This window comes from Hippopotamus amphibius, chromosome 1 (genome assembly GCF_030028045.1).
Source record: "Hippopotamus amphibius kiboko isolate mHipAmp2 chromosome 1, mHipAmp2.hap2, whole genome shotgun sequence".
In the NCBI taxonomy this organism is placed as follows: domain Eukaryota; kingdom Metazoa; phylum Chordata; class Mammalia; order Artiodactyla; family Hippopotamidae; genus Hippopotamus; species Hippopotamus amphibius.
In genome coordinates this window covers 232653775-232666975 of record NC_080186.1, presented here as the reverse complement: position 1 = coordinate 232666975, position 13201 = coordinate 232653775, and the positions used below count along the sequence as shown (strand labels likewise).

Here is a 13201-nt window from a genome sequence, read left to right as displayed (position 1 = left end):
ACAGTTTCAAGATGAAGGCACAGCCACACTATGCAGGATGCAGAAACTGAAAGAAGATGGAGAGCAGGATTTGATCAGTGCCTGAAACACAGGAGCTGAGCTTTGGAGCAGGAACTAGACCTTTCTCGAGATTTTACTTTACTTTGAACCCTCACAGGACCCAATCTTTTGCACTCGCTTTCTTCCCTGAGGCTGGGGGAACTAAATTTTCTCTGCTAAGCATGTGATAACGCAAAGTGGGAAATACTCTATTCAGAGCTGGTTCTAGAAGTATTGTGAAGTGGGCAAACGGTTCTAGCCCCTCTTTCCTAAGTGTGTTCTCTTCTTCTCTTTTTGGATCATCCACCTTTTCTCCTCATGTAACTAAGTCCTTCTATGACTTTCTTACCTGCTCAAGTTCAACGTCTGCTCTTGGCAAAAGGTCTGCTTTCAATGATTTATACATTAATTTTAATTAAAGTCATCATGTTAACCATCTCCAGCTTCTGAGGCTTACACATAACCCAAGATGTTTCCCGCCCCCCCAGTGTTATAAGGATTTCAGGTATTAGGAAGTAGGAAGTGCTTTTGGGGGCATCTACAATCACGATAAATGTGTGGCCAAGTGTGCACTTCAGAGAAAAAGGTGGAAAAAAAAAACTATACATAGTGTACAAGCCTTATACTTGTTTTCAGTAGTCTTATTTGTTGTGTATTATTCTTATATTTCCATTCAGTCTATGCCCTAACTGAAACAAAGGTTAGATACACATTGTAATTGAAAAGTTCTAATAGTTGATTATGGATGAAGGGCATGTTGGTGAAAAGCTCTGTTCACAAGACAAGGGTTCAAGTTTTCATTTAGTTGCTAATTACCTCTGAGGCAAGCCTCTTCACCTTTCTGGACTCAGTGTCCTTTTCTATGCATATACATGTTTAATGACTGAAGAAAACCAAAGCAGAACACTGATAAGGTCACATCTAATTCTGAACACAAAGCCTCTATTATGCTCTCCTCTGGATAACTAGGACTTGTGGACTTTATGACATAATCCAGGAATGAAGGAAAAAAATAAGACTTACTGTTAAGAACAAAAAGTGCATACAGCAGGAAGCTGATATACAGAAGGCCTTCTGAGAACACTGAGGAGGGTGAGCAAAAAGTGGAAAGTCTGACAATACTGTACAGACATGGTGTTTCTCTTCATAACAATGATTTTTCCTGCCCTGACTAAAATAGAGCAGTTTTTATTGTCACAAGTACTTGTATAAGTATTACTGGCAGTAAGGATATAGTCATATAGGATAACTCCTTAAACATCTTCTTTACTTTGAGATTAAAGTTTGGAAAAGATGACTGGTAGTTCCCCACATTTCTGAGTTGCCATGGATACCTGTCGTCCACATCCAGAGCCTGCAGGTTGCACTCAGGGACTCTTGCCAGCTCGTCGATGATGTCGCTGAAACCTGCTGCTGCAGCGATGTGCACGCACGTCTTCCCGCTCTCATCATCGTAGTTGATTATGGACGGACCCTGGTGATGGCTCAGAATGATGGAACACAGAATTCTATTTCCACTCTGGAAAACAGTGTCAAAGAAAGCTCATTATGTACACCCCAGTGCTCTTCTATGTCTATGCAAGTTAAGATAAAAATTCAAAAGAAAAAAATGAAAATACATTTTATCAGACCCACCAACAAATTTCCAGTCGTCTCAGGTCGCTACAGGGATTTTTGTCTCCTGTAGGAGCTAAACTGTCTTCCATAATTAGCAGACGAAGATGGACTTAAATACAGGTGTAACCGATTGACATCAGAGCTAGCACGATGGGTGGGCCGCCTAAATAACTTCCTCATTAAATACATTCATTTTGTTTCCCACTTGCTGTAGAAGTTAACCCCGAGAAGCTGGCAGAGTTAATTTTAACGTTAACAAAATGACTGTGGTGAGTACTGACTGGTGACATAATGGTGACCAAAACGATCTGGTAATGGTCAAATTGCTATAAATTGTATGTAATTTAATTGTCAAAAATCCTTTGTGAAAGGAAGTGGGTCATAATTTAGCAGCTAATTGGTAAAGAAATAAAACAAATAAGTATGAAAAGGGAAAAACTTCAGGCAACCATCTAAATTGGGTGCCTCTTTCTGGGTAGGTCTGCAATAAGTTTTCATCTTATCTTTGAAGGGAGGCTCTTCTACATTCTTTTTAGTAACCTGTCCCGGCCTTAAAAGTCACCAGCTCTTCCTTGAGAGCGTCCTACATCTCTTCAGCTTGAACAAATGAGTAAGTAAATGCCATGCATGTTACCTTTCATTGGACTGAAAAATACAAAAAACACTGCATAAGCACTTGCAAGGTAAGATGACAATAAATCCTCAATGGCCAATGAAATAAATTCTAGTTTTATCGCACACAGTGGAAAGTCTTATGTTTCAGATTTCTCCTGATAGCTGTGTAAAGATTATAAAACAGTCAAAATAATTTGTCAGCATTTTAATTTTCTCAACGAATCCATAGAGACTGCATCTCCACGCAGCAGGTCTTATGGGTAGAATGGAGGTCCCTAGCGGGCACGAGGAGCAGGTTAAAGAGAAGGGAGAGACATGCTGTAGTTCTGGGGTCCAGGAGCCAGGCCACATGCCAGGCTCAGTGTCCCTGGGCAGAAAGAGTGTTGAACTTTTTAAAAGCTGCAATTCTAATACACTCCCAATGCTGTTCAGCAGCCACCTCACAATAGATTTTCCCACGTAACATTTTTTTTGGCATTCTTCCCACTTTATTATCCCAGTTTATTTGACCCCAGGGTCATGTTTTAGAACCTCTGAGTCAGCTTGCACAATTCTGTGGAACAGCACCCATTCATTTTTGCTTTTCCTCTTCCTTTTCCTCCTCTCTCCCTGTGTGTACCAAGGACTCTCCGGATATCCCGTTACCCAGCATGGCTTCACAGGGAACCATTACACAGTGAACGCTCGGGCGTTCTCCCACCATTTCAGGGACGGCAGCTGATAGCAGTTCTAAAACCTCTTGCAGGACCAAAGGCTTGGGGCACTCAAAGCTTTCAACCTGGAGCCTCAGGAAAAGTGCTAAGTGGGTTTTAAATGCTACAACCTGGGCCAGCTACATAATTTGTGGGGCCCGGGGGAAATGTGGGGCTCCCTGCTCACATGGCAGAGGAAAAATGCATTCCTTTCTTCCATGGGGTCTCTCTTGACCTGCCATTGTGATTTTTTCCTGCTATTTAGTGTCGCACGCCCTTGGGCTGGGCATTTTCACAGCGAGTGCAAACCATCACAGGGGCCTAGGGCCCCATCTTGCAACTCAACACATGCTCAATGCTGACCTTCCCTGAGTCTGTACCCAGACCCCTGCCAGAGGACGGAGGGGCTGGGGCCTGAGCCCCTGTCCCAGGGCAGCAGGGAGGTGGGACCATGTGAGCTGGGGCTCCATTGTCCTGTCAGACTTAACATACAAAACACAAATTCAAAGATAGAATTACTGAGAATTTTCAGATGGCCACAGGGCACTATACCCCGAGCACAGAACTCCCTGCTGAGCGTGGGGCTGTCTGTGGCTTTACAGGTCACATACCCATCAAGTGGGCCCTGCCTGCAACCTTTCTCCTTCTCTCCCTCTGGCCTTGTACCTTACATCCTCTTTCTCCCTCCATCCGTCTTCTGTCTCACAATGACTTTCAAATAATTTGGATCAATGAGTTCAGTTCTGTGGCATGCCTGGCATCAAAAGGTGCCTACAGTGAACACATCTAAGCTTTCGTGCTTGCTTTATCAGCTTTTCTCAGATTCTTTCACCTGATGTTACTTGAACATATTTTGAGGGGTCTGAAATACGTATATTTAAAACAATCACAAGACCCTTCTTCTTTTTCAAGGAGCACTAGCCATTGGAGAAGGAAAACAAAAGCGAAAGAGTGTCTGCTCAATGAATTCATTTTGTTTACGGTTTCCTGGAAGAGCAAAGGAATTCAAGTTGGCAGAGTGATTCAAACAGCAAAACACCCTGTCACGGTTCTCCCTGTGTGTGGGATGGAGTGTCAAGCACAGATGGAGAAAACAAAACCCACTTCTCACACACTGTCTTCCTCCCTGCTTGCCTGACCCACGGGAGAGCCACTGTGGCAGCAGCCGGCTGAGATGCGGGCTGCCGTCCAGCACATCTGAGCTCCTGACCAGACAGTCCCGTCAGCATTTCCCTCGTGAGCTGGGGTCTTACACGGCCTTTCTGGATAAGAGAAGTCCCACCCCTTATACTTTCCCTCCAAGATGCCTTTTGGAGGATGCCTGAATCTTTCAGACAGTCCCTTTGCCTCTAAACCTGGCCCTCACTTACAACGTTATTGTTGTATTTTTTGTTCTGTGTAAGAACACGCTCCCCGGAGTGATGGCGATAGCGACGTCTACGAGAGACGGTTCTGTGCCCAGCAACTGCATTTCCAGGTTTTAACCTGTTCAATCCTGACAACAGCTCCACGGGGTAGGCGCTCTTATCACCCCCATATTGTAACGGAGAAATTGGAGGCACAGAGGGATTCGGCAAGTTGCCCAACGTCACAGCCAAGAGGTGGCAAAGCCAGGACTGACTGTCTGCAGAGCCCTTGCACTTCCCCGCTACACCATTTGTCTCCCATTAAAGGAATGGTCTATTTATCTGATCCTGCACGTTCACACGGGAGGAATTGAAAACTGCTGTTGGGACCAACAACATCGGCAGCAATGAAGTGCGCCTTGCCAACTGAGACCTTCTTTCAACATTAGGTGCTTTAAAATTCTCTCCTAGGAGGGTTGCCATGGTTCGCCCTCAACAAGAATTTGAGAGAGCCCTAGAGAGTACTAGTTTGTGAGCTGAGGCCCTGGCTCTGTGCTCTCCTGGTAACAGCATTCCCTTTCTTGGCAAACTGGGCCGAGGGTCAGTCAAAGGGAGTCTCCAGGCTGGGAAACCTGAGTCTCAGGCACCAGGAAGCACCAGGAGAGAAGAAATGGGATGCGGCCCAGAAGGGCCCTTAGGAAGATGGAGAGTGGGTTTCAATTTGGTGGGAATTATCATTCAGCAGGGGAAGAATATTATAGAGGTCTTATCGTGGAGCTCTAGAATTCTGCATTGGCCGGCCAAATGAGATTGTGGGTTTATTGATTTTTGTTGTATTTTGGTCGTTTTTGTCCACAGGTAATCCGTAAAGTGCCTTCATGTACCCTGAAAACTGCTGGCAGCTACTGAGTCCTAGTCATTTTCTCCTTATACTTCATGAGGGAGGGGAATTCATGAGACGCCTTTGCCAAGAAGAGAACTGAATTAACGTACAGTAATTTTGCTATAGGAGATTGAGAAAAAGCAAGATTCCAATACCCTGATGGTAGACCCTTTTTATTCCAGGTGACCGCCCAAGGAGTCTTCGTGTGAGATTTAGGACTAGTTGTTTATTTGTTAATGTGTTGGCAGAATTAGTTCTGTGGTGGGTGCTCCAGGGAGGGAACTCCAATCTCTGTCCTCCTCTTGGAAGTAGGGATCTACCTGTCACATGATAGTGACTGCACAAAGCAGACACAAGGGTTTTAGGTCACGTGGCCCTTGTAAAGGGCTGGGTGGTTCTGTGATGTGAGAGGACCACTGGCCCATAAGTTCAGCTGGAGCCAGAAGTGTTAGAGTGGAATGGAGCTGGAGGGGAAGGTCTACTACTTTGTCACACTTGAGAGTTGAGAGTTTGGGGCTAACTAGAGGAGAAACAGGCCCAATATCCTGGCTTGGTGTCAGGACCATCTTCATGGTTAGCCCTTTTGGACACAGGCTTTCTGCTTGGTCTGATTCCAGAGGCTGCTGTATCCCAAAGCCTGGGGCTGACGCCCCTGGAGAGCTAGTGGAAGACAGAAATGGTGGGGGAGGGGCAGTGAGGCATGGTGACCCTCAGCTGCTGAGCTACTTTCACAGGTGTTCTAATGATTCATATGGAAAAACCCCCCACAAAACCTCCTTCCTTGCTGTGTTAGTGTGTAGACAGTGTCTAGCTTCTGCTTCTGGCTGTCTGGCAAGGTGACAGCCTCCAGGTCATCTCTGCCTTGTCCTCAGCACACCTACGACTGGGAATCTTTCTGCTGAAATGGAGCCTAGCAAAGAGTAACTCATAATAAATATTTGCTGAACAATGCATAAGTAAATAAACAATAAATAAAAGAATAAAATACGCTTTACAGACTATGGGCAAAGCCAAACAAAATAGAATTTTACCCACCATTTTCTTAACTTCCCTTTCTTTTTCTATGTCCCGCCTGTCACTACCTTTTCGCTTCCTTCTTTACTTGTATTTACTCCTAGGTGAGTTCCTGTTTTTTCTCCATCTACCTCATCCCCTTCCTCTCTGCAGCCAAGCCCTGGGGAGCTGACACATGGAGGCCACTTTAACTTAGGCTACCCTTCAAGACAGCTCAGTCTTTGCTCCCAGGGTAATGGGGGCTTGATTTCACAAGTTTGACTTTCTCTTTGTTTACTGTGGGCTTATGCGGCTTTGTAGTTTTCCTCTTTTCAAGCACTGGGAGTAGCATGGCCTGAGTCCCTGTGGGTGTGGGGGCTGCTTGAGCAATGACAACCTCCCTGTGCACTAGTTCCGCCACGTGCGAACTCAGGGGTTGGACTAAATGGCTTGTGTGGCCCCTCCCAGTTCTAAGGCTCTTTCATCTATGAACCGGATCTGGTATTCTATGACATTTATAACTATCCTTTGGCATTCTGAATATATTTAAAGAATATTTATAGGATTTTGACACAATCCAAACAGCTGACCACAGATCTTGGCCGCCATGGGAAGGAGGAGGATTCCATGCTGGACCAAATCAGTCTCAGGCACCAGGGGGCTTGGTGGTTATATTCAAGAGCTCCAAGGGTGTGTGTCTGCGTGTGTGTATAATTTCCTTAACCACATAACCACATACTGAATGAACAAACATGAAATAGTTGTTTTATATTAGTTCCGTTCTTTTCTTTCTACCCTCCCTTGAAAAATGCGCTGAAAGTAGAGTACTGCTGAGGAAGATTTCAAATAAATATATTTTCTAGGATGAGGAGGAAGGAGCTAGAGGTGAGATGTGAAGGGTGGTAGATACTTGCCCCTCACACGGACCTGCCATCATCTCTACCCTAGAATTCCTATCATTAGAAAAAACTCCTCGATACTAAGGCATTGCATTCCTGGAAGTCTCAGGTAAGCTGAAAGTGGTATTTCACAGAAAGAACCCAATAAGCCACTAATCCCACTGGCTTGCGGGGGATAAGCTTACTGAACTGAATTTAGTGAATTTTGGTGCTCACAAAGGTTCACAATGATCTGTTTCGAGTCTTGAGAGACATCTGGATGAGTAAGGCACATTGCCCTTAAGCACATAGTCTAGAGGAGGACACACAGGCACCCCACGGATGGTAACACCAGCAACAGAAGTAAGGAAGTGCTAGACAGAGGGAAAAATTCTGAAAGGGAGCTCAGCAAAGGGGGTGAACTTAATTGAGCCTTGAGCAATAAGGAAGAACAAGTATAAATTCTGCCCTTAAAAGGAATGATGCAGGGAATGCAAGAAGAAAGAAGTATTTCAATGAAAGGGAAGAGCGTGACCAAGGGGAAGACAGGACAAATCTTTATGATGTTTTTTTTTTTCACTTTTTAAAGCTCTGTACTGATTTGAAGGTTTTTCCAGTGAATTAAAGAATCCATGATCATTTAATGGAATCATGAGTCTGTGTGTCAGAGTACTTTTTTATAATTGGATATAGTTGCTTTACAATGTTGTGTTAGTTTCTGCTGGACAACAAAGTGAATCAGCTATATGTGTACATATATCCCCTCCCTCGGGAACCTCCCTCCTCCACCCCTATCCCACCCATCTAGGTCATCACAGAGCACCAAGCTGAGCTGCACTGTACAGCAGGTTCCCACTAGCTATCTATTTCACATATTGTAGTGTATATATGTCCATCTCAGTCTCCCAATTCATCCTCCCCCCCTCACCACGTCCACACGTTCATTCTCTACATCTGCGTCTCTATTCCTGCCCCGGAAATAGGTTCATCTGTACCATTTTCTAGTTTGATGTGTCCACGGGAAATTATGGGAAGATGCTCGGTAGAGCTGAAGTGTGTCTAACGTTCAAGAGAGAGGTCAGAGCTGGATTTTGACCTGAGAAGACTCTGAGTAGAATGATAGTCGAAAACCTTAGGAACTGATGGGCTTTCTGCGGAAAGGAGAATGAGAAAAAGATTAATGACTAAATTTCTGCAGGGTGGAGGAGTGAGAGGGAGATGAGGTCGAGAGATACCTGTGCAGACTCCTGATAAGCTAGTATCATCACAGATAGGCGAGAACATGCCCTGAATGGACTGAGATTTCATCAAGGGAGACCAGATGCAGATAGCGACAGGGCTCTGCTCCGTGTTCCCCGGAGAGGGCTAAGCAGTGGGGTCTCCTGGGCAGATGGGGGAGGTGGCCAAGGGCAACGGGCCCCCAGGAGGGCACCACCAGCTACCAAGGGACCTGAAGTGAGGGCAGAAGTCAAACTTAGATTCCTTTCTGGCTCCAATGTTTCAGATTGTTCCTGCTTTGGTTGCCTGGGTCAACTACAGAGACTTTATTGGTTCAAAGTGCTATAGCTTTAAATATGGTCTCACAGAGTCCAAGAGAAAAGCAGGAAGTTTGGTGAAAGGAATTGATGACAACGGGAAACAGGCTCATTCACGTGGAAACACTTCATGAGGGGCACCGTGCTGGGCCTGTGTTACAAATGAAGCAGGAGGCTAAAGGGAGCAAGTATAACCGCGGTGTCAGCGGGCACTTGGAATTACCCTCAGTCTACTTTGCAGAGTAAAGGGCAGAACACACCGCTCTGGAATTTTACTGCTAACCACAGGGAGGGAGAGGGTGCACAGTTCCTCTAGGGTGTGATTCTTAACCTTTTGCGGGGTAGTTACGGATCCTCATAGAAGAGCGGAAGAAATTTTGGACACCTTCCTCAGAAAAACATACGCTACCATCCTCACACACCCACACATGCAATATGACATACAGTTGTAGGGTCCTAGGAGGGGCCTGTCTTGTTCATTCCCCCCGCCCCAAATGCCAGATGCAGCATAGGTGCTCACGCACTGCTTATTCAGCTACTGCGTATATAAATGTGCGAGGCATCATGCCTATCGTACAAAATCATGGTCAGAATATAAACATCTTAGGTAGGAGTAGCTAAGGTCTTAGCGCACATTGATATGAATTCATTTCTCACAGTGGTTTTCAACCCCAGCTGGACACAACAGTTTCCTGGAGGAAGGGAAAACTGCAAAAATTACTGACACCTGGGCCCCATCTCAGACTAACTGACGGAATACCTAAGGGTGTGGGGTTTGTGTATCAGTATTGTTTAAAAGCTTTTCAGATGATTCTACTGTGCAAATAGTACTGAAATCAATGTAGTAGGTTAAAAGCTGCATCATTTAGTAGAGAGAAAGAATACAGTATGTAGATGTGGGTATGACAACTAAGCTTTCATGGAGGAAATTGGGACCCATCATAAAAATGACAGTCACTTCCAATTACATAGAATATTACATATCCCTGCCATGTGCACGGTCTCATCCGCGCCCAAAAGATACACCAATAGTTAAGCCAAGCAGGTTTAGGTGACTTTTCCCAGAACAAAGCCAGGTCTGTTAATGCAAACTCAGATCTTCTGAGTTGAGCACGTTTTTCTTTTGATTTTGCCAAGTTGCCTCTTGGAGGATAAAAACAGGAGTTTCCACCCATGAAGAGCCCAGCTCAGAAGGTCTGGCGTAGGGTCTGGGAATCTGTTGTGTAACAGGCACTGCTGGTGATTCGATTGCAGAGCCATGTCCCAGGCAGCAGCTCTAAAGTGGGGGTGCAGGGGAAGAAGGTGGAGCAGGGAAGGCACATCAGTCAGAATATCCTGGGGAGCTTTTTCAAAATGCACATACATGAGCCCCATCCCAGATCTATGAAATCAGAAAACAGGAGTGATGGGAGCGGATATACAGAAGATGCCTGACTCTCACACCTCCCTCACCTCAGCTGAGAACCAACACATGTGGGATACTTCTTGGTTCCCAGCCAGGTTGCTCTGGGGCCACTGCTACAATGGTGACCCCTGACCAGCCAGAGAACGGGGCTCTGGGCAGCGACTAGCATGAGGGGGGAGGGCAGCTCATTAGATACTGAAAGTATGTAGGAGGGTGCTAAGCGCAGGTGGGGATGACAAAAACAAGCTCTGTGCGCTTCACAGTTTTGCTGGCCCTGCTACAAAGTAATTGAAGCCAAGTTTGTAAGAACAGAAACAGAGCAGTTTCCAAATCACTTCTGTTTTCCTCTTCTCTCAGGCACACATGTCAACCCTGAAAGTGCCAGGTGCCCTTCTCTGCCATGTGTGGCATGTGAAAACACCTGAGTGAAAGCACCACGAGGGCGCACAGAACCACAGGGATCCTGGCAGCAGTTCAGCAAGGCTGTCTTTATTGGGCTGGTGGAAGTAAACAGGGGGGCTGTCTCTGTTAGGCGTGAAAAGACGGAATGCGCTAGCGAGTGTGTTGATGGGATGCGTAGTACCGCTCTCCTCTTCAGGACAGAACAGATAACTCTTAGTTAATCATTCTCCTCGAATGATTTCCCTAGAAAACACTGCAGTGAATGTTCGCCACGGTCATTCTTTCACCTTAGTCTCAGTCTTTCCCCCTTTGGACTGTAGATTTCGTATTTCTCTGGTCATGCGTGCTGATACAGACTCCCTTTCGGGACAGCGATGTAGGGTCGCGAGCCAGGATTTTCATCGTTCGGAGGAGAACTCAGCCACCTGGAATTACTCTGTTTCAGAGGACTTGGAAGGAGAAAGAGAGTCACGGTTCAAAGACTTTGAGGGGACTTTCCTAGTAATTCTTTGAAGCGTTGCACTGTGAGCCAGTAGCAATCACAGAGATAGAGAAAGGGAGAGTGAGAGAGAGAGAGGGGGGTATGTATGTGTATGTGTATGTCCATGTGTGTGTGTGCGTGTGTGTGTCTGTGTGTGTTTAACAGCCAAGGTGGGCTCTGCCTGATATTCTGTAACTCCTCCCCCTCTTTATCGTGGCAGGATGTCTTCTCAGCACCTGATGTACCCAAATCTTCCAGAGTGACAGGCTGCCATTGCCTTTCTGGGTATGAACAGAGGGAGAAGGGCAGCATGTATTTACTTGCTCTTCCGTACGTATAAAGTCCACATTAGTGCTGGGACTATACCTTTGATAATTCCATCTTTCAGGTCTGACATACTCAGAACTGTTAACACTGCTTAACACCATTTATACTTGAGACAAGCCCACTGGCTAACATCTCACCTGGACTGCCCAGTGGAGAGCCGTTTTAAAGTCTTTATCCACGAGGGTGGGATCTGCCCCCTTCTTCAACAGCATTTGGGTGTGTTGAGGCCGGTTGTGGAAAGCTGCCCAGTGGAGCGGTGTCATTCCCTACAAAACCACAGAGGGGCAGAGGTGAGCACAGGGTGTCAGGAAGGGACACGGAGCATACATTCTCCTCAGGCCTAAGGGTGTCATCAGAGGCATTGGTTGCCACCTGTCGGTTCATTTGTTCCTTGAACCATTCATTCAACAGATACTTATTGAGCTTCTACGTGGTGCCAGGCAAACAGGTGTTAAGAGTACTATAGTGAGTAAGATAAATAAGATCCCTGTCCTTGTGGGATTACACTGTGGTAGAGGAAGATAGATAATAAATGCACGCAAACAAGCCAGAGGAGTTTCCAGATTGTTGCATGCTATGAAGAATGCACTTGGGGTGGCGTGATAGAGTAACCACCACAGGGGTAGGAACTGTTCTGCGTGGGTCTCTGAGCTGGGGCGAACTGTGGGAAGAGACAAGTGAGCAACAAATCACAGACGCAGGCACCTGTGATCAGGGATGCCGCCTCCCATCACCAGGCCAGTGGTACTCTCTTTTACGGCAGCATCCCCAGGGACTAGCACCAAGGCTAGATAAATAGCTGTTGAATGAGTGAACGAATAGGGAGAGGAGGAGAGCCATGTGAGATGAGGTTGGAGAGAGAGGCAGGGCCAATCCTGGCAGCGTGGGATGGGGAATACCCTGTATAAGGCATTTGGATTTTATTCGAAACTCAGAAAGACAGTGAAGGATTTTAAGCAGATGTTGACATGATCTGATTTACACCGTTTAGAAGGAATCACTCTGTAGCAGCTTAGAGAACAGATCTGGATGAGTCAATCTGGTGAATCCCATCTTCTTTCAGAGCTTAAGGTCACACACTCAGGCATCATTTATATAATAAATAATAAAATAAGCTTTTTCTGGGAAACATTTGCCAAAAAGAACCAGTATTATTTGGGAACGTATTACGAGAAGGTGGCCGCTTCTCCTTGCCTACAGCTCTCAATTACATGAAATATATCTAAAATGATTCTAGATTAAGATGCCCGGTAAAGGCAGCAAAGGATGTGGGCAGCTTTCTCTTTTTGGAGTTGTCTCTGCAGGTAACATAAAGATAGGGTCACCACCTTGGCCTTCTCTGTTCATCCAAGATGAGCTGAGTGGAGGAGATGGGCCTCAGCCTAGCTAAGGATGCAGCACTAATATTATTTCAGAATTAACATGTATTGATCTAGAGATCTTTATGAGTTCTTATATATATTATCTCAATTCTCCACATAGCTTTTGGGATTAAGTATTGTGAAGTCTGCTACATGCTCACCAAACTCTATCTCCTCTTCCTCCAGGGTGCATAGTCAGTCTACATTCCCCAGCCTCCCAGCAGATAGGTGTGACCCCGAGACTGAGCCTTGACAATCACAGTGTAAACAGAAAGGATGGAGGGATGGAAGCCCCACCCCCTCCAAGGCCTGCCTAGAAAACAAAACCTATGTAGTCTTTTACATATTTTCTTTTTTCTAACAACTGAATGTAGAGGAGAACAGGGCTCAAGAAGGTGCTGGAATCATGTGACAAAAAAGCCCAGGACCCTGATTGATGAGGTGGAACAGGGTCGCCTCATCAACCAGCATTGGGCTAGGAAGCAAGCAGGAAATAAGCTTTTATTATGTCAGACCACTGAGATTTTGAGTTGTTTGCTATAGCAGTTAGCCAACTCTGACAGGTGCCACTGTCCTTCCCATTTTATGGAAGAGGAAGTTGAGCTCTAGGGAAGTTCACAAGTCTGT

The 13201-nt window shown here is 45.7% G+C and overlaps 1 protein-coding gene across 1 annotated transcript in view; it reads right to left on the bottom strand.

Moving 5' to 3' along the window:
• ANKRD55 (ankyrin repeat domain 55) overlaps positions 1 to 13201 on the bottom strand; it is a 96685-nt gene that overhangs the window by 17486 nt on the left and 65998 nt on the right. Inside the window, exons 7-8 of the mRNA XM_057743344.1 lie at positions 11351 to 11479; positions 1374 to 1558 (exon numbers count right to left, since the gene is read on the bottom strand). Of these exons, the coding sequence (XP_057599327.1) occupies positions 1374 to 1558; positions 11351 to 11479 (314 nt within the window). The remainder of the gene's footprint in view (positions 1 to 1373; positions 1559 to 11350; positions 11480 to 13201) is intronic.